This window comes from Alnus glutinosa, chromosome 8, assembly GCF_958979055.1.
Source record: "Alnus glutinosa chromosome 8, dhAlnGlut1.1, whole genome shotgun sequence".
NCBI classification, from domain to species: Eukaryota; Viridiplantae; Streptophyta; class Magnoliopsida; order Fagales; family Betulaceae; genus Alnus; species Alnus glutinosa.
This window is the reverse complement of record NC_084893.1, coordinates 26,700,759-26,720,617: the sequence shown is the minus strand read 5'-3', so window position 1 is coordinate 26,720,617 and position 19,859 is coordinate 26,700,759. Positions and strand designations below refer to the sequence as shown.

The following is a 19,859-nucleotide window of genomic DNA, read 5'->3' as shown; positions in this document are numbered from 1 at the left end:
TTATTTAGTTTTTTAGTAGGGTTATATATGACTCTTTTCTATATTTAAGCCTAATAAGGATGGCTTCACCCAAAAAAAAAAAAAGGGTTGTTTCACTTCATTTTGACAAACAAGGTGAACAATGGAATAAACATTGACGTCATTTATTTATCGTCGTTTATGATCAAATGATGTCAAACCCGGGGTTGAGAAAAATATTTTAGACATTTTGTACAATGAAAGAATATTAATTTTCGTTGTTTAGCACTAAACGACGATATTCGACATAATTTTTTTAAAAAAAAATCTCTTGGTATTTTTCTTCTTGGAGTTTCTCAACAACCAGACAATAAATCAAAATCCACAATCCAACGAAATCAAATTTATCAAACCCTAAGGGCATGAGGGACTTGAGCATTTGGATGAAAGAGATAGAGAGGTAGATGTAGGCAGAGTTGGAGAGGCAGAGGGAAAAAGAGTAGACATCGTCGATGGGGACGATAGAGGAGTGGTAGACTTCATGGGACATGGAGATGGGCTCGACGAGGTGGAGGATGCACACGAGGATGATAATCATGAGTAAACACTGATGAAATCAAGTGTTTATCAATCCTAAACATTGACATTAATATTATTTATTCTATGTCGTTTAAAAATAAAGGACGTTAGATTTATGTTGTTTAATCATAAACAATTAATGCAAACGACATATATTTGTGTCGTTTAATAAAAATGACGAAAAAAGAAACGACCCTAAATGCCTTTTCTTTCTTTTTTTTCCTTTTTTTTTTTTTTTTTTTTGGCAGTGCTTAATTAGGCCGTGATTTTGTTGTATTTTCATTAAGAAATAGTCAAATGTTGAGTTTTCTTTTATTTTGTCTTTTCTTGGTTTTGTTATTGGTTATGGGAAGAGTTTTTAATCGTGAGTTGTTTGGTTTTGCAGTCCACCCCACCCATGTTGCATCAGTGTTACGCTATAGATATATAGAGATGTCTACTTTGATAAGATATATTGAGGAGCATTCTATTATTTTGTCTTATTTTTCCCATCACCATTCACCAAGTGTAAACATTAATTTTTTCTTGTTTTTAGAATAATTCCCGCTAGCTAGATTTCAATGACAATCAGTCAATATATACACAGCTGTCTGTTTCTAGGGATGCAAAATTAGTAAAATGTTAATAACAGAACTTCTCCAAACCCTACAGTTTAAACCACCTAAGCAACTGCATGCGAAGACCATTATACACATATAAGGTTGGTTGCTGGCCGGGATCGCTCATATGGAATCCTATTCAATTCAAACCAAAGAATGAAGCCCATAACCGATCAACCAGAGCAGGAACCTGAGATTAATGGCTCCCCGGAAAATGCACTGCATCCGTATAAAAGACTCCAAAACCAAAGGACGTCGTCTACCGATGGTAGCAATGAGGTGCAGTATGTGGAAATGGTGTACAAGGAGAAGGCTATTCCGCCGTGGACGCACCAGTTGACTGTAAGAGCTCTTGTTGTGAGCCATGCGTTGGGGACTTTGTTCACTGTGCTATTGTTGAAGTTACGTTTGACTACAGGATTAATCTTTACTCCTGCGTATATGCATCCTGGGCTAGTAGGGTTCTCCTGCATCAAAACATGGATCACCATCGTTGAAAGGTGTGGGATTTTAGGCCAACCTTTTACCAGGCAAGAGAACACTATGATTCAAGTTTGTGTACTTGCAATCGCACGTGTTGCTCTTAATGGTAAGTTGATCAGTGCTCTTTCGCAAAACATGACATTAATGTTGTAGAAAATTAACCAATTTATTTTTTTGGATTGAAGAGTACATTACTATATATATATATATATATATATATATACACATACATTTCTTGTTGCATCCATCTTATGGTTGTGTTTGATAATAAATTATAATGGATTTGAACACACAGGAGGCATTGCAAACTACATTTTCGCTATGGGCAATTCTGTTGCAAAGGAAATGCCTACTACAGAAGGTAATGATAAACTGAACATTAAGGAACCCCACATTGCCTGGATAATCCCATATTTACTCCTAACATCCTTCGTCGGCCTCGGTGCCATGGTGCCACTTAGAAAGGTATGTTGTACAAACTAATACTCTCTCCTGCAAACAGAAAGGAAGTGTTTCATAATACGTTTATAAGTATATATATATATAATATATATATATATATAGTACATTTTTCCCAAGGTTAACTACATGCAATCTATGTTTAGGAGTTTCAGTTTCAGTCCGATATCACAACAACAAAAAATCGGTGTTTATTGTCGTTTCTTTTGCTTATCGTTTTTGAAAAACAACGCTAAATTCTCATGTAATTAATTAACGTTGTTTGTATAGTTGACGTCGTAAAATTAACGTCGTTTCTAGCAAGGGACGCTAATCTTGAAATATTGCTCGTCATTTGTACAGTTACATCGTAAATCTAGCTTCGTTTGTATACAAGGGACGCTAATTTAGAAATATTTCTCGTCGTTTGTACATTGACGTCGTAAAATTAGTGTCAATATATTGTATACAACAGATGCTAATTTAGAAATATTTCTTGTTCTTTGTATAATGACGTCATAAAATTCTCGTCATTTGTATGCAAGGGACAATAATTTATAAATATTGTCATCGTTTAGTTCGTATACGACGCCTTTTTCATCTTTTCTTTTTTCTTTTTTTTAAAAAAATAAAAAAATCTCGAGCCCAATGCCCTGACACGTACGTTTCTCTTCTTTAATGCGTTTTTCTACTGTTGTTCAACACCTCTCTCTCTCTCTCTTAAATAAAATCAAGAGTTGGAGTAACGATATATCTATAACATCGTACAATCACTTGGGCATTTTGATGGTATAACTATATATGCATGTCATCACATTGACGACTATCGAAGTATTACTTCTATTTTTATATGAACATTACTATGGTATAGATCGATATAAATATTAATAAAACATTTTAATGTTACTCGGGCATTGTAATGGGGTTATTGTAAAAAAATTTAATTTTATTTGAGCATTACAACAATGCTATTATGATTTTTCTATAATAACATTGTATAAATAAAATATTCAAAAATATTAATTTAAACTTTGCAGACTAAATTGAAAATTATAACAATTCGATTCGGAAAGACAGACATTCACATAATTAAAAAGAACGACCAAAGGAACCATATATTGAGCTAATTTGTGAAAATTGCTTTTCTACACCCCAAAGTACTATTTACGTACCGAGCACAACCTCAGCAGTTCCTTTTTTTCCCCTCTTTTTTTCTTTCTCTCTCTCGCTCTCTCTCCCTCCAACGCACCAGACTCTCCCTTCTCTTCTCTTCTCTTCTCTTCTCTCTCTCTTTCGCTCACGCTGTGTGAGCAACAAGAGGGGACTTTCTCCTCCTTCTACAGGCTAGGGAAGATGCCAAATGTCCCACATCTAGAAATCAAGGGCTTAGTATTATTGGTGAAGTCAAGACTGGCCAATTTTTTTATTATTATTATTATTGTTTTTTTTTTTTTTTTTTTTTTTTTCCTTTCGCCAGCCCAGCCCTCTAACTTCTGGGCTCATTTTTTACTCCTTCCTCGTCTCTGATCGACACAAATCTTTTTGAGCACATAGAAAACTTCGAGAAGATCGTTTTCATGGGTTGCACGAAAGGCTTTGAGCTCGTTTTACCTCCACTTTTAGTGCCCCCAAAATTTTCTCTCATTTATTTTTTATTTATTTAATTAGGCCCCGAAACAAACTCTGATTGACTCCAATTTATTTTACCATGTGTTCCTGACACGTGAAAGAGATCTTATGAGAATATTTTCTTCAATCGAATTGACTTCTGATTTCTAAGTCACATTCTTTTGACGTGGAATAATATTTTCTATTGCGATTTTAATCACTTCCATATTCCTTAATGAGACCCGATTTTTTTTTTTCCTTTTTTTGAGTGCCATTTGCTTGACGAAAAATTCTAGAGGATGGTTTTGAGTGCAACTGAGTGGTAGTTAACAGCGCGTGGGGAGAAGAATGAACTTATAAGTGTAAAAGTGTAAGTTTGAAGAGTTTAAATGTATTATTCTCTTGAACTATAATTTTCTTGTTTTGTCTAATCTCTCTCTGTTTTTCTCGATAAACTTATTTACTTTCTAAATCTAACCATAATGTGTCTTTGGTTGATACATATATAATAAAACTTCATCTTCAATGGGGGAACCGCAACTCTCAGCATTTCTAAGATTTCAATTTTAAAATTGAATTGTATGTGCTCTCTGTCTTCAGTTTATGCTCATAAAGCTTAAATTGGTGTATCCTACTGGGCAAGCAATTGGTCACCTTACTAACTGCATCAACGCTCCTTTTACAACCAAGTTTGCCAGGTCTCTCTCTCTCTCTCTCTCTCTCTCTCTCTCTCTCTCTCTCTCTCTCTCTCTCTCTCTCTCTCTCTCTCTCTGCGTTCTGAAATTCTAATTGTTTGTTTGCTATGTGAACTATATAGGAAACAATTTACAACGCTTGTCAAGTTCTTCTCCTTCAGCTTCTTTTGGAGTGGTTTTCTGTGGCTCTTTACCGGTGATATTGGCTGTGGCTTTCAAAAAATGCCTCTACTGGGTTGGACTGCACTTAAGAATGGGTACTTCATTAAAAGTTGTTGGCATGCATGCCATTGGTGATATCTTCATTAATTGGTTGTTCTATAGCATCATTCATGATTAAACCAATTTGTGTGTGACCCCTCCCTAAACAAAGCCGTAAATGAAAATCTTCAATTTCGCACGTGACATTACGATGTTAGAAATATAAATCTCATAGTGGAAAAATAGTAATGAATTTTTGTTTATATTTCCAAAACAGTAAACACCAAAGATTATACCAGATCTCTTTACAACTTAAACTTTACTGTTTATACAAATCTATCCGACTATCTTAACTCAAGTCAGAACTTCACATGCAAGCTTGAGACCTCTAAGCATCTCATTAAAAAGACATCTAAGCACACTCGCAAGATTACATCAATCATCGAACCTGCAAGTATTACAACAATATCTATGTAATTGTAGGGTTATCACATTTACACGTAAACAAGTGAGTCAACTGATTCAATAGTATAAAAGTCACTAGTTTATTATAGTATTATTTATAACAATTATATAATCATAAATACAAGTAGATGTTATCATCGGAACCTGCAAGTATGACAACAATATCTATGTAATTGTTAGTGCCCATGCAGTTTTATTAATGGCTATTATTTCAACTATTTATTTATTAAGACATGCACAATGTACGTGTATTCCATTCACACGCATATATTCAAAGCGGATAATGAATAATTCAGCTCAAGTATTATATTATTACAACCAACACCATTTCCCAATAAGTAATCTATACTTACATTCTTGTATAATGCAGATGCGGACTCACTATAGGCAAATACTGCAATTTAATTTAATTCTTTCGTTAGTCGTCTAAGATTACTTTTTGAACCTAGTTATTAATTATTTAGTTATTTTATTTTATGCCTTTTAATTAATCCCTTTCTCTTTACTAAAAATTCTTATTTATTCATTTAGTTAATATATATTGTTGCAAGTCCTCTCACATATATATTTCCTCTCTAGAAAACACCCACAAAACACCCTATTCGGCCATCTCATACAAACAACCCCCAGTACAACTTCAAATCATCGATCAAATACTTTTCCAACAACAAAGAACCAAATTAAGCCAAACTTCAAGACTAACCAAAACAACGAACAAATCTCCTACAATTTCACTACACCATCCGGCTAATAAATCCAAAATTAACAACAAATACAATTTCCAAAATGTAGACATAGCTTATCCCTAGTCATATATGATAACAAATTCATTCAACGATATAATCCCCTCAGAAAACTCATTATATTGATTCTTGTATAGCTAGAATCAAACCCCTCAATCAACCAATACACCCAAAGAAAACCCCAAAAATCCATCTCCGATCCAAAATTTATTTCTATAAATATTCATATAATCTCATAAATTCCTCAAGAACCATAATTATTAATGTGCCTAAATTTCATACGGTTGAGTATATGCATGCAATTTTTTAAAATGTTTGTTCATGGCTAATGTATGTTATTGGTTTAATTGCAAAATCAGCTTCACTTTTGACTTAATTGGTTCAAATGTTGGGTTGGGCATGCTGTTGACATACAACACATGCATATCGATATTGATTGCAACAATTTTTTGTTCTGGCTTCCTGTTACCCTATCTTCGAAGCAAATCCGGAGTTTGGTATTCATCTGATATTATCAACACGGAGGACTACCGTGGGATGTATGGTTACCAAGTACGTAATGTCATCATCCTCTCTCTCCATATCCACAAAAACCTCTGTACCCTCATTTTTACTGCATGCAACTCATTTAATTCATTCTTCCTTCTTATATTTATATGAGAAATGATTGTTGTATAACTTTTGTACAATTCTACTAATTATTATTTTTTTAATGATTTGTATCTGTTTTCCTACGTGTGGGCTCTAAATATCCAATGGTTGATCTTAAAAAAAGTTGTTAGAGTTGTACAAAAGTTGTTGAAGAAATAGTACACTATATATATATATGGGGAGTGATCCTTGCACTCTTTGTGCACAACAATGGCACAACACCAAGGCACATTGGAGTGGGACCCAATGTGTGGGCTCCACCCCAATGTGCCTTGGTGTTGTGTCATTGTTGTGCATTGTGAGTGTTTTGATCATTTCCCTATATATATATATATATATATATATATATATATATATATATATATATATATATATATAGAGAGAGAGAGAGAGAGAGAGATGATACGTTTACAACTGTTATACAACTCCAACAATTTAAAAAAAAAAAAAAAAATCAACCATTGGATATATAGAACCTATATGTAGGAAAATAGATCCAATGGTTAGTTTGAAAAAGTTATTGAAGTTATATAAGAGTTGTGTCAAGAGTTGTACAACAATCATCTCTCATATAAATATTAGAGCACTAGTAGCAGTTTACTTTAAACTTTTTCTTCCCTATTTAAATGCACTTCACGATACCTTGTCTTAACATTTCCCTATACCATTTAAATATTCTTTAAATTAAATGCTTGTAGAAAGAGAAGAAATTAAGAGAAATTATTTAAATATGATTTCAAATAAATGCTAGATGAATGAGAAAGTTTTTTATATTAAAATAATGTTAAGGAAACCATTTTTGCTTCCCTACCTCTAGGATATAACCTTTGGTTCTCTTGGTATTTCCTTAATTTAAGAAACAGAGAATAAGATTTAGAAAAGCTGTTACAAGTACTCTTACCAATGAGTAATGTTAGAGACACTTTTTTCATTTCTGAAATGCATCCGGACATCATATCCAAGTTGCCTATCCAGATGCATTCCAAAAGTTAAAAAAGTGTTAATGTGTGGCATTACTCATCAATATTAGCAATAACATGCATGCTTACATATCAATCTCCAAATATATAATATTAATTAACATATATTTTTAACCATGTACATATGTTTGTGTGTATATATACGTACAGGACTTTGGTGGTTTGGCAATGATGCTTGGTGACGGCTTCTACAACGTCTTGAGAGTTGTTGGGGTTGCATTGTTCCACAAACTCCGCAACAAATACACTGCCGATGATCATCTTCAATCCCCTCCTCCTGATGATCATGATCAAACCTCACCTTGCCGTAGTGATGAGCAGATAAGGACCCAACACTTCCTCAATGACCCAATACCAACTAAGCTAGCAACCGTTGCCGGCGCCGCCCTTGTGGCCATTTCCGCAATGTTACTCCCTCTAATCTTCCGCCCACTAAAATGGTACCACGTCGTGGCCGCGTACATGATAAGTTTTGTCCTAGCTTTCATCCAAGCACATGTGGTCGGGCTTTGTGACCTTATTCTCAACCCTGCATATTTAGATATACGAGCCGCGTTCGTCTTCGGAGCATGGGCTGGGATCGCTCAGGGCGGCGTTCTTGTCGGCCTGGTTGCTTGCGCGATCATGACCAACTTTATCTCCGCCGCCGCCGACCTAATGACAGACCTCAGAACTAGCTACTTAACCATGGCTTCCCCGAAGTCTGTTTTCGTTTACAAAGTCATTGGGACTGCGTCGGGCTGCATCATCTCTTCCATGACATTCTGGTACTTTGAAAACCATGATCGTAAATTTGGGACCGACAAGGCATATTATACTGCATATACTGGTCAAAGTTTTAGACAAACTGCTATATATGGTGTTCAAGGATTTTCGGGCTTCCCTAAGCACTACCTTCAGTTCTGGTGCGCCTTGTTCATTCTGGGCATCGTCATCAACGTGATCAAAGATGTTTTGCCAAAGAAAGTGGCAGGATATGTCCCTAATCCAACGGCACTAGCTGTAGCATTCTATGTAGGTGGTCGCTACAGCGTTAGTTTATGCGTTGGGAATTTGATCGTTTTTCTGTGGAGGTCGAGGAGAAAGGATCAGGCTGATGCATTTGCACCCATTGTTGCTTCTGCTTTGATTTGTGGAGACGGGCTGTGGAATTTGGTGAGTAACGTGTTCGCTTTCGTTGGTTTGATTGACCCACCATGGTGCGTGCAGTTTAGTAGATCAAGCGAAACGTAACTAATGATAATTAACACCCCCAATTTTATTTTATTTTATTTTATTTTTAAACATATCGAGACATTACTACTACTAGCTATACCTATGTAATTGTAGGTTTAATGAGTCAACGATTTCAGCCGAATATATCTTTTTTTATTCTTTTTTTTTCTTTTTCTTTTAAGACTTAGAAATCGATAACATAATTCATTAAAGTTGACTAAAATACCTCAATATATTAATTAGATATGTAGATTTCTTTACATGTGATAAGTACACTCGATATATCAAAACAAGTGCCACAAATTAATGACACGTAAAGATACATAAAAAGTCTACCAAATACAAATGTCATTCTAAATAGGTAAATACCATACTGTATTTACCCAACTTACATACAACAATGAATGATTATAAATGAATACTACCAGCTATATACACAAATATTAACTTAAATCATTAAACAGCCTCATCCATATATATCAGGATCGGCATAAAGGCCCTGGTCATCCTGATTTTCCTCCTCATGTCCTACACAATCATTTATGTAAACATGGATATTACCACAATAACATACTGTAAATGAGTGAGTCAACTGTTTCAATAATATAATCATTATTGATTTCTTTATAAGCACATAAAGCAATGATATAATGCAATGATAGTTTTATATGCAGTATTTTATTTGTTTTCTTTCTTTCACTCCACTCATTTAGAACCACTACTTGGTTAACGAATATCTTTAGAGCCATTACTTCTTCACCATTTTTTATTAGCTTTTCCCTATTAGCAGCCACAACACATCTAGTACATTGGCAGCCACAACACACAAATAAAAAGCTTATTTGTTTACTGCTAGAAGTCTATGGTCCTAGCCAACTCAAAGCCTACGGTCCTAATCTTGTTATTATTAAATCTTTCACGAGAACCTAAGGTCCTACTGGTAGCCATTTCCCCTTGCTACTCATCAGCTATGTTATTAACAAATTCATTAGTCACAACAATATAATATGCAATGTTCCATTCACGCACATACATTTAAACAAATATGCAACCATTATCTTATGAAAATCAGTATCAATTATATCTCTTTTCCTACGCATAAGGCATGTCACTTTTTCAATCAAAGAGAATCTCAACATAAACAACCTATTATTATGATTCCAATTAAAAGAAACTCAGCATGTTTAACATGCTTTTAATCCGGCCATTAATACAACAAAATTAATATAACCTCACCTACTCACCGCAAGGGAAACCTGTAACCACAATAGGCTATAATTTCACATATTAACTTCTAACGACAAACACCCATATCTTTTCACATAAAATCACCAAAATCTTCCAACAATACCCAATTATTTCCTCTCAACCCAATAATAATAATAATAATAACATTTCAAAAATATCAACTTTTCATCAAACTTTCCATTTTTGGCCAACACCATAAAATTAACATTTGATTATTTTAAAATCCTAACTCAGCTGGTTACAAAATTAATCAATGAAACCTTTTTAATCCTCAATTAAAAACTAATCTAAAATAGGACAATAAAAATTCCTTCAACCCATTCGGCCAATCCCCATAGATCACAGAAATTCTACGCAAAATAAGACAACCAAACTCATCATTAAGACTAAGCATCAAACTTAAAATGAACAATAACATATTTAGTTAGATCCAAACTTACCAACTAACTCTAGACTTAATTAATCACAATCAACCAAGGAAACAACCAAAATCAGGGAAATAAATTCCAGCTTCAAAACCACACAACCAAGAATCACCAATACCCAATTCATGTTTCAATAACCCAATATCCATTCAGCTGGCCTTCAAACACCACAAAACCATTCCAAGATCATCCACAGCTAACCCACACACACAACTGGCTAAACCCACAAAAGGGCCAACAAGAAACCCATTTGGTTACCTCAATTGAAGCAGGGAATCATCAACCAAAAACAAGGAATCGGGCTTCAAAACCACATGGATTCAACCCAGAAATCATCAATCCAAAATATCAAAAATAAATCAATAATATCCCAAATAAATCACAAGAAACTACCTTTGAGAATTTCAGCTTGAAGCTAAGGAAACTACAGGAAATCCCCTCTGGTTTCTCTGGAAATCGCCCCCTCCAACAATCCACCGGAAAAACCAGTCTCTGACCTCCCTCTCTCTCGGTCTCTCAGCCTCTCCGTTTGTGCGTGTGTGTGTGTGTGTTTGTGTGGTCGAGAAAGGAAAGAAAAAAGATCGGGAAAGAAAAGAAAGAAATGAGAAATGAAAGAGAAACCGTGTGGAAAGAAGAAGAGTAATGCTGCATATCACCTCATGTCCTCTTGTGTCTCCCAAAATATCTATTTTTGTCCACTTAAAATTGATGTGGCTTTTAAAATTACTATTAAATATATGATAGACCATTATTAAATTTTGATTCGATTGTGATTTTAAAAGTCACATCAATTTTGGGGGATATAGGGTGCATGATATATAGCATTACTCAAAATTGAGTTTAAGCCCACTCATAAAGGGAGGTGTTAAAGTATGATTAAATGACTAAATTTACTTCTTCTTATCAATTTTAACAGGTAGTACTAAGTAACACTACATATCACCCTTGTGTCCCCCTTTTATCCTTCCAAAATTGATGTAACTCTTAAAATCACCATTGAATTTATGATAAATCACTATTAGATTTTGATTCAATGGTTATTTTAAGAGCCGCATTAATTTTGGGGGGACAAAAAGACACGAGGGTGATATGTAGCATTACTTGGTAGCCTCGACGAGTAATGCTACATATCACCATTTTGTCCCTTTTTTGTCATCCCAAAAAGTTACATAGCTCTTAAAATTACCATTGAATTTATAATAGACCACTATTAAATTTTGATCCAATGATAATTTTAAGAGTCACATCAATTTTGAGAGACACAAAAATAATATGGAGCATTACTCTTGCCTCGATCCACTAGAGCTTCACCGAATCCGACGGCCGCATGAGCACGCAATCCATTTTAAAAAGAAGACGCTAATTGTTACGTGAGTTTTGACAGGACGAAATTTTTTGGATGTTTGTCGTCTTTTATAGAAAACGACTCTTATTTCACTTCATTTTTAAAAAATGACGAGAACCTAGTCCATAGTGTCGATCTTTTCCTTTAAACGTTGCTAAACAAAACAACATAAACAGGGCGCTGGTTTTTTAGTAATGATAATGAGGTTGCTTTATGGTTATTTTTAGGGTTAAATACATATTTGATATCAGTGATTTAAAAGATTTATATTTTGGTATCTTAGTTTCAATTCGCATTACAGATGGTACTTGAATTTTTTGAAAAGACGAATTTCGTACCTCCGTCTATTTTTCTGTCTAATATTTAACAATCTACCACGTGTCAACCCCTAAAATCTTTCCGGTGCACAAAAATTCGAATTATGCCGAACGAGAGTGTGAGTCCCAATAGGAAGAAACCTTGAACATACAACTTTTATCATTAATTTTTTTTTGGGTCAAACGGAACATGATCGATACACCTCCGGTGTTTCTAATATTTTAAGAGCGAGAGATATAAGTTTGAAACTTTTCCGGTACACAAAAATTCGAATTACTAACATCCGATGCAGAACAAGAGTGTGAGTCCTAATAGGAAGAAACCTTAAACATACAACTTTTATCATCAATTTTTTGGGGTCCTAAGGATTGACACATGGCACAATTTAAAAAAAAAAATTAAAAATTAAAAAAAATTAAAAAATTAAAATCTTTAAAAATTAATTAAAAAAATAAAACTTAAAATAAAAATAAAAAAAAATGAGGTGGCTGAGGCCGGCCACCCTGACCTATGGCCAAAGAGAAAAAAAAATAATAAAAATAAAAATTTGAGGCTTTTAGCCCTTAGGGGTGGCCGAACTATCTCCAAGGGCCACGAGGGTGGTTTATCCACCCCCAATGGCCAAAAAAATAAAATAAAATAAAATATAAGGGTTTTGGCCCTTGGGGGTGGTTCCCTTCAACCACCCCCAAGGGCCAAAACCCTCACAATTTTTTTTTTCTTTTCTTTTTTCTCTTTGGCCCCCAGGCTGGCCTCAGCCACCCATTTTTTTTTTTTTTTTTTAAGTTTTATTAATTTTTTTTAATTAATTTTTAAAATTTTTTTTCTATTTTTTAATTTTTTTTTTTATATTGTGCCATGTGTCAACCCTTAGCCCTCAGGGGTTGACACGTGGCAGACCTTTAAATATTAGACAGAAAATTAGACGGTGGTACCAAGTTTCTCTTTTTTCAAAACTCAGGTATCATCTATGATGTAAATTGAAATTGAGGTACCAAAATATATAGTTTTTGAACTACAAGTACCAAATATGCATTTAACCCTTATTTTTAAGAAGCATGCTCATAATAGAATTAGGACAATGATTTTTGTACTTATTGAAACCTTTGACTCATTAAACCGTCAATCCTACAATTACATTTAGGGAAAATTACATTTTTTAGTTTCCCAAACTGCCAACCATTTCGCAAGTAGCCCCACAAACTACCAATATTTAGACTCTCGTCTCCCAAACTACTAAAACATTTTAAAAATACTCATTTTGTCGAAATATGCCTATAATACCCATGCCACTTGTAATTTTTTTAATTATTTTCTAATTGAAAAATGACACGTAGCAGGAGTATTATATGCATATTTCGACAAAATTGGACTTTTTGAAACTTTTTGATAGTTTGGGGCCAGAATTCAAGCATTGGTGGTTCGCGGGACTACTTGCAAAACGACTGACAATTTTGGGGCTAAATTATGATTTTTCCTTGCATTTATTATTTTGCCATAAAAGTTCTGGCATGTTTTATTGGTAAATTTATAGAGATTCCACTGTGTTATATAAGGTGGCTAGTAGGAGTGTACAAATAGAACGGTTATTAACCGGAAATAACCAATAACTGCTAATAACGCTAATCGAAAAAAAATCAAAAATAATCGCAACCAGATAACCGGATAACTGGTTGCGGTTACCGGCCGGTTATAACATTTTAAAAGACCGATTAATAACTAGGTAACTGAATTAATACAAACATTCAAAAACAAAAAGACAAGAAACAATCATATCTGATTCGAAAAGATCTAATTGTTCAAAAAATGATAGGATCTTATGATTCATATGACTATATAAGATCATATACTGTTGATTTCGATCTTGATCTTCCTTGTAATTCAACCAAAATCAAACCAGAAAAAACGACAACAGTGATGATCTCAAAGATCATAACAATCTATAAAATCTATTTAGCGAAGTACAGCAAAAAAAAAAAAGAAAAAAACCTGAAATCACTGCTAATTTACCTATGAGTTCTAGAGAGTGTGAGAGATTGCAGTGATTGAACAGAGAAAGAGAGAGTGTATTTACTATTTAGTATTTTGGTTGAATATTAAATATTAAATATTGAATGGTCAAATGTTGGATTAAAAAAAAAATGAAAAGATTCAATAATATACTAACCTCGGTTATCCAATTAATAATCGGATTTTAATAACCGGATAACCAACGGTTGGTAAAAACTGCAATCGATTGTGTTGCGATTATTGAAATGGGTATAACCGGGTATTTTTGTTGCAGTTGCAGTTACGACCAAATAATGTCTCGGATATGTTTTAAAAAATAAATTTAAAAAGTAATAATAATTGGGGCCGGGTTTTAATTAAACATCAGTTTGGCTATGAGGAAACTTCACGCACAATGGTGGCTTAATCAAACCAACGAAAGCGAACACGGAACTCACCAAATTCCACAGCCCGTCTCCACAAATCAAAGCCGAAGCAACAATGGGTGCAAATGCATCAGCCTGATCCTTTCTCCTCCACCTCCACAGAAAAACGATCAAATTCCCAACGCTAAAAGTAACACTAGAGTGACCACTTACATAGAATGCTACACCTAGTGCCGTTGGATTAGGGACATATCCTGCCACTTTCTTTGGCAAAACATCTTTGATCACGTTGATGACGATGCCCATAATGAACAAGGCGCACCAGAACTGAAGGTAGTGCTTAGGGAAGCCCGAAAATCCTTGAACACCATATATAGCAGTTTGTCTAAAAATTTTACCAGCATATGCAGTATAATATGCCTTGTCGGTCCCAACTTTACGATCATGTTTTTCAAAGTACCAGAATGTCATGGAAGAGATGAAGCAGCCCGACGCAGTTCCAATGACTTTGTAAACGAAAACAGACTTCGGGGAAGCCATGGTTAAGTAGCTAGTTCTGAGGTCTGCCATTAGGTCGGCGGCGGCGGTGATAAAGTTGGTCATGATCGCGCAAGCAACCAGGCCAACAAGAACGCCGCCCTGAGCGATCCCAGCCCATGCTCCGAAGACGAACGCGGCTCGTATATCTAAAGATGCAGGGTTGAGAATAACGTCACAAAGCCCGACCACATGCGCTTGGATGAAAGCTAGGACAAAACTTATCATGTACGCGGCCACGACGTAGTACCATTTTAATGGGCGGAAGATTAGAGGGAGTAATATTGCGGAAATGGCCACAAGGGCGGCGGCGGCAACGGTTGAAAGCTTGGTTGGTATTAGGTCATTGAGGAAGTGTTGGGTCCTTATCTGCTCATCGCTACGGCAAGGTGAGGTTTGATCATGATCATCAGGAGGAGGGGATTGAAGATGATCATCAGCAGTGTATTTGTTGCGGAGTTTGTGGAACAATGCAACCCCAACAATTCTCAAGACGTTGTAGACGCTGTCACCAAGCATCATTGCCAAACCACCAAAATCCTGTACGTATATATATACACACACATATATACATGGTTAAAAATATATATATATTAATTAATATTATATATTTGGAGCTAGATTGATTTGTAAGCATGCATGTTATTGCTAATATTGATGAGTAATGCTACATATCGACACTTTCTTAACTTTTGGAATGCATCTGGATAGGTAACTTGAATGTCCGGATGCATTTCGGAAATTAAAAAAGTCTCTAACATTACTTATTGCTAAGAGTACTTGTAGCAGTTTTTACAACTTTTTTCAATGGATGGTGATTGGTGCACAACAGCACAACTGTTGTGCACCACTTTAGAGACATGGGATGGGTCCCACATGAGACCCATATGGTGAAATTCACCACATAGGACCCACCTCATGTCTCTAAGATCTTGCACAACAGTTGTGCAAGAGTCATTTTTTTTTTTCAAACTAATTATTAGATATATTTTCCTACATATGGGTCCTACATATCCAATGGTTGATTTTTAAAAAAATAAAAATAAAAAATTATTGAAGTTGTACAGAAGTTGTAAACGTATCATCTCTCTCTCTCTCTCTCTCTCTCTCTATATATATATATATATATATATATATAAATAGAGTAATATTTCTTACACAACTTTTGTACAACTCTAACAACTTTTTTTAAGATTAACCATTTTTAAGATTAATCATTGGATATTTAGAGCTCACATGTAGAAAAATAGATACATGCATATCATTGGAAAAAAAAAAAAAAATTATTAGAATTGTACAAAAGTTGTACAACAATCATTTCTCATACAAATATAAGAAGGAAGAATGAATTAAATGGGTTGCATGCAGTAGAAATGAGGGCACAGAGGTTTTTGTGGATATGGAGAGAGGATGATGACATTACGTACTTGGTAACCATACACCCCACGGTAGTCAGCCGGGTCGATTATATCAGATGAATACCAAACTCCGGATTTGCTTCGAAGATAGGGTAACAGGAAGCCAGAACAAAAAATTGTTGCAACCAATATCGATATGCATGTGTTGTATGTCAACAGCATGCCCACCCCAACATTTGTACCAAGTAAATCAAAATAGAAGCTGGTTTTGCAATTAAACCAATAAAATACATTAGCCATGAACAAACATTTTAATTAATTGCATGCATATACTCAATCGTATGAAATTTAGGCACAATAATTATGGTTCTTGAGGAATTTATGAGATTATGCAAATATTTATAGAAATAAATTTTGGAGAAGGATTTTTGGGGTTTTCTTTGGGTGTAATATTGGTCGATTAAGGGGTTTGATTCTAGCTAGCTAGTTGGAATTCTTAGCATTTTGGGTTTGTTGAATCAATAAGTTTTCTGAGGGGATCATATCGTTGAATGAGCTTCTTATCATATATATAACTAGGGATAAGCTATGTCTACATTTTGGAAATTGTATTTGTTTTTAATTTTGGATTTATTAGCCGGATGATGTAGTGAAATTGTAGGAGGATTGTTGGTTGTTTTGGTTAATTAGTTTTGAAGTTGGGCTTTGGTTCTTTGTTGTTGGAAAAGTATTTGATCGATGATTGAAGTTGTATTAGGGGTTCGTTGTTTGTATGAGATGGCCGAATATATATATATATATATAGGGTTTTTTTGTGGGTGTTTTAGAACAGTTGTCTAGAGAGGAAATATGTGAGAGGACTTGCAAAAATTAACTAAATGAATAAATAAGAATTTTTAGTAAAGAGAAAGGGATTAATTAAAAGGCATAAAATAAAATAACTAAATAATAACTAGGTTCAAAAAGTAATCTTAGACTAACGAAAGAATTAAATTGAATTGTAGTATTTTCCTATAGCAAGTCCACATCTGCATTATACAAGAATGTAAGTCTAGATATATTACTTTCCGGGAAATGGTGTTGGTTGTAATAATATAATATTTAAGCCAGAGTTATATATATATATATATTCATTATCCGCTTTGAATATATGCGTGTGAAAGGAATACACGTATATTGTGCATGTCTTAATACGACTTCGTTTAGGGGGGTCACACATAAACTGGTTTAATCATGAATGATGTCATAGAGCAACCAATTAATGAAGATATCACTGATGGCATGCCAACAACTTTTAATGAAGTACCCATTCTCAAGTGCGGCCCAACCCAGTAGAGGCATTTTTTGAAAGCCACAGCCAAGATCACGGCTAAAGAGCCACAGAAAACCACTCCAAAAGAAGCTGAAGGAGAAGAACTTGACAAGCGTTGTAAATTGTTTCCTATATAGTTCACATAGCAAACAAACAATTAGAATTTCAGGACGCAGAGACGCAGAGAGAGAGAGAGAGAGAGAGAGAGAGAGAGAGAGAGAGAGAGAGAGAGAGAGACCTGGCGAGCTTGGTTGTATAAGGAGCGTTGATGCAGTTTATAAGGTGACCAATTGCTTGCCCAGTAGGATACACCAATTTAAGCTTTATGAGCAAAAACTGAAGACAAAGAGAGCACATACAAAATTGAAATCTTAGAAATGCCGAGAGTTGCGGATTCCGCCATATATTGAAGATGAAGTTTTATTATATATGTATCAACCAAAGACACATTATGATTAGATTTAGAATATAAATAAGTTTATGAGGAAAAAAAGAGAGAATATACAAGACAAGAAGATTATAGTTTAATAGAATAATACATTTAAACTCCTCAAACTTACACCTAAGGGTTTAAATCTGAACCGGTTATATCTTGCCAGAAATTCAGCTCCGAGCAATAACCGGTTCCGGGTAACCAGGGTACCCGGAGCCGGAGCCGGGTATTATTTTTAAACACTCCAATTATAACTGGGTAACCGGTTCCGGGACTATTAATTTATTAAAAAAACAATATTACTGACTAAATGCATGCAGTACGGCTAGAAAATATTAAAGAAAGGTGTTATTGTGCTGTAGCCAAAGCAAATATTCTAAACCCTTTCTTGAATTTCCGCTTTTGCCCTTTTACCCTAATACTTCTTCGAAAATGATTGAAAAACATCACAAGCACAACAACTACACTCACACAAGACACATTGTGTGTGGACCCCACTACAATGTGTCTTGTGTGAATGTAGTTGTTGTGCACAAGAAGTGTAAGTATTACTTCTCATTCTTTTTTCACACTTCGTTCTACAAGCTGCGCACCGCCTCATTCTTCTACTTTTTTTTTTTTTTTTTTTTGAACAGCCTTCTTCTTCTACTTGAATCTTCACGCCGCCTGCCTTCTTCTTCTTCTTCTTCTTCTTCTTCTTCTTCTTCTTCTTCTTGAATCTGTCACGCTCTCCACTGTCACGGTCCAATATCTTAGGGCGACAGGTCCAATATATCTAGAAAGAGAACTAGATGAGTAGATGTCTTGTGAAGAACGTTCTAAAGAGAGAACATGAGTTATACCAGGGAGCTCCGCGACGCGTTCGACTTGTATTTTTCAGATCTAGTTTTTTTTTTTTTTTTTGGATTCTATAGATCTGATTGTATTTTTTTTCTTTTTGTTCTATGATAGATTAATGTTTTCCTATTGTGTTCTATAATCTCTGCGTTTAGGTTGATTGATTCTGGGTTTTTTTTTTTTTTTCAGATTTAGGGGTTTTTTTTTGTTTTTTTAAGTACTCGGTCCGGATAAACGGTTTTATTTGATTTAATCCTGGGTTACTAAAATTCAGTCACTGGAGACCCTGAAGCCGGTTTCCAGTTACTGGGCAATAACCGGAAACTCGCTGTGATTTTACACCCCTACTTACACCACTTTGACACTTATAAGTTCAATATTAATCTTTAAAAAGTGACATTTGACCCGTTAACTACCACTCGGTTGCACTCAAAACCCTTTTGAATTTTTCGTCAAATTGGTTGAAAAATGTGTCACGTGCGCCACATGTGAATTTTTTTTTTTTTTTTTTTTTTTTACTTAAAACTTCCCAAAATGCACCCCAGAAAAAAAAAATGTAAAAAAATTGCGAATTCCACTTAAAACACTTCTCAATATCAAGGGAAACTTCACTTTCTGTTCTCGATGTATCACGGGTTTTGCAATGCTAGCCTCAAATTATTAAAAGTTGCAATGTGGGTATTCTTTTTTCAGCCTCTTTCAATTTCACCCCAATCGTCAGGATTTTGCGCTCCCTTACAACTAAGAGATGAAATGTCTTTTATATATACTTCTATAAAATTTATAGAAATACATATTTTCCCTTAATTAAAAAAAAATAAATAAAGAAGATAGAAAGAAAGAGTAAAGCAATGGTAAAAAAAAAAAAAAAAACAAACAAACAAACAAACTATGTATTTTGGTCATTTTGGCATCTTCTGTACAAAAAATCCTAACAGAAGGACTCAAAAATGGAATAAGAATGTACATCTTATGGCAGAAGAAGTCTTGTAATAGCAAGACTCTCTTAATTAATTTAGAATAATAATGTATAATTTCAATAGAAGTTTAAGACTA

At 34.6% G+C, this 19,859-nt stretch overlaps 2 protein-coding genes and 1 long non-coding RNA gene across 3 annotated transcripts; 1 reads left to right on the top strand and 2 right to left on the bottom strand.

Annotated features, from left to right (window-relative positions):
• The first annotated feature begins 1,292 nt into the window (after positions 1-1,292).
• On the top strand, positions 1,293-8,633 carry LOC133876314 (probable metal-nicotianamine transporter YSL7). The gene is made up of 6 exons (XM_062314590.1): positions 1,293-1,725; positions 1,915-2,084; positions 4,266-4,363; positions 4,483-4,617; positions 6,129-6,321; positions 7,551-8,633. The coding sequence occupies exons 1-6, from the start codon at positions 1,293-1,295 to the stop codon at positions 8,631-8,633; spliced, it is 2,112 nt and encodes a 703-aa protein (XP_062170574.1).
• A 195-nt stretch (positions 8,634-8,828) lies between these two features.
• On the bottom strand, positions 8,829-10,922 carry LOC133875769 (uncharacterized). The gene is made up of 2 exons (XR_009901484.1): positions 10,682-10,922; positions 8,829-9,143 (listed from the first exon to the last, which is right to left on the bottom strand). It is a non-coding gene; the product is annotated as an uncharacterized LOC133875769 (long non-coding RNA).
• A 3,395-nt stretch (positions 10,923-14,317) lies between these two features.
• On the bottom strand, positions 14,318-15,385 carry LOC133876313 (probable metal-nicotianamine transporter YSL7). Its single transcript, XM_062314589.1, has one exon. The coding sequence runs from the start codon at positions 15,383-15,385 to the stop codon at positions 14,318-14,320; it is 1,068 nt and encodes a 355-aa protein (XP_062170573.1).
• Between the last annotated feature and the right edge of the window lie 4,474 nt (positions 15,386-19,859).

Bases quoted from the DNA above. Each gene is read 5' to 3' on its own strand.
- LOC133876314 (XM_062314590.1), top strand. From the start codon at position 1,293: ATGAAGCCCATAACCGATCAACCAGAGCAGGAACCTGAGATTAATGGC. The intron at 4,618-6,128 runs GTACTTCATTAA...TTGCAAAATCAG, and splicing joins TGGACTGCACTTAAGAATGG to CTTCACTTTTGACTTAATTG. The intron at 6,322-7,550 runs GTACGTAATGTC...ATATACGTACAG, and splicing joins GTGGGATGTATGGTTACCAA to GACTTTGGTGGTTTGGCAAT.
- LOC133876313 (XM_062314589.1), bottom strand. From the start codon at position 15,385: ATGATGCTTGGTGACAGCGTCTACAACGTCTTGAGAATTGTTGGGGTT.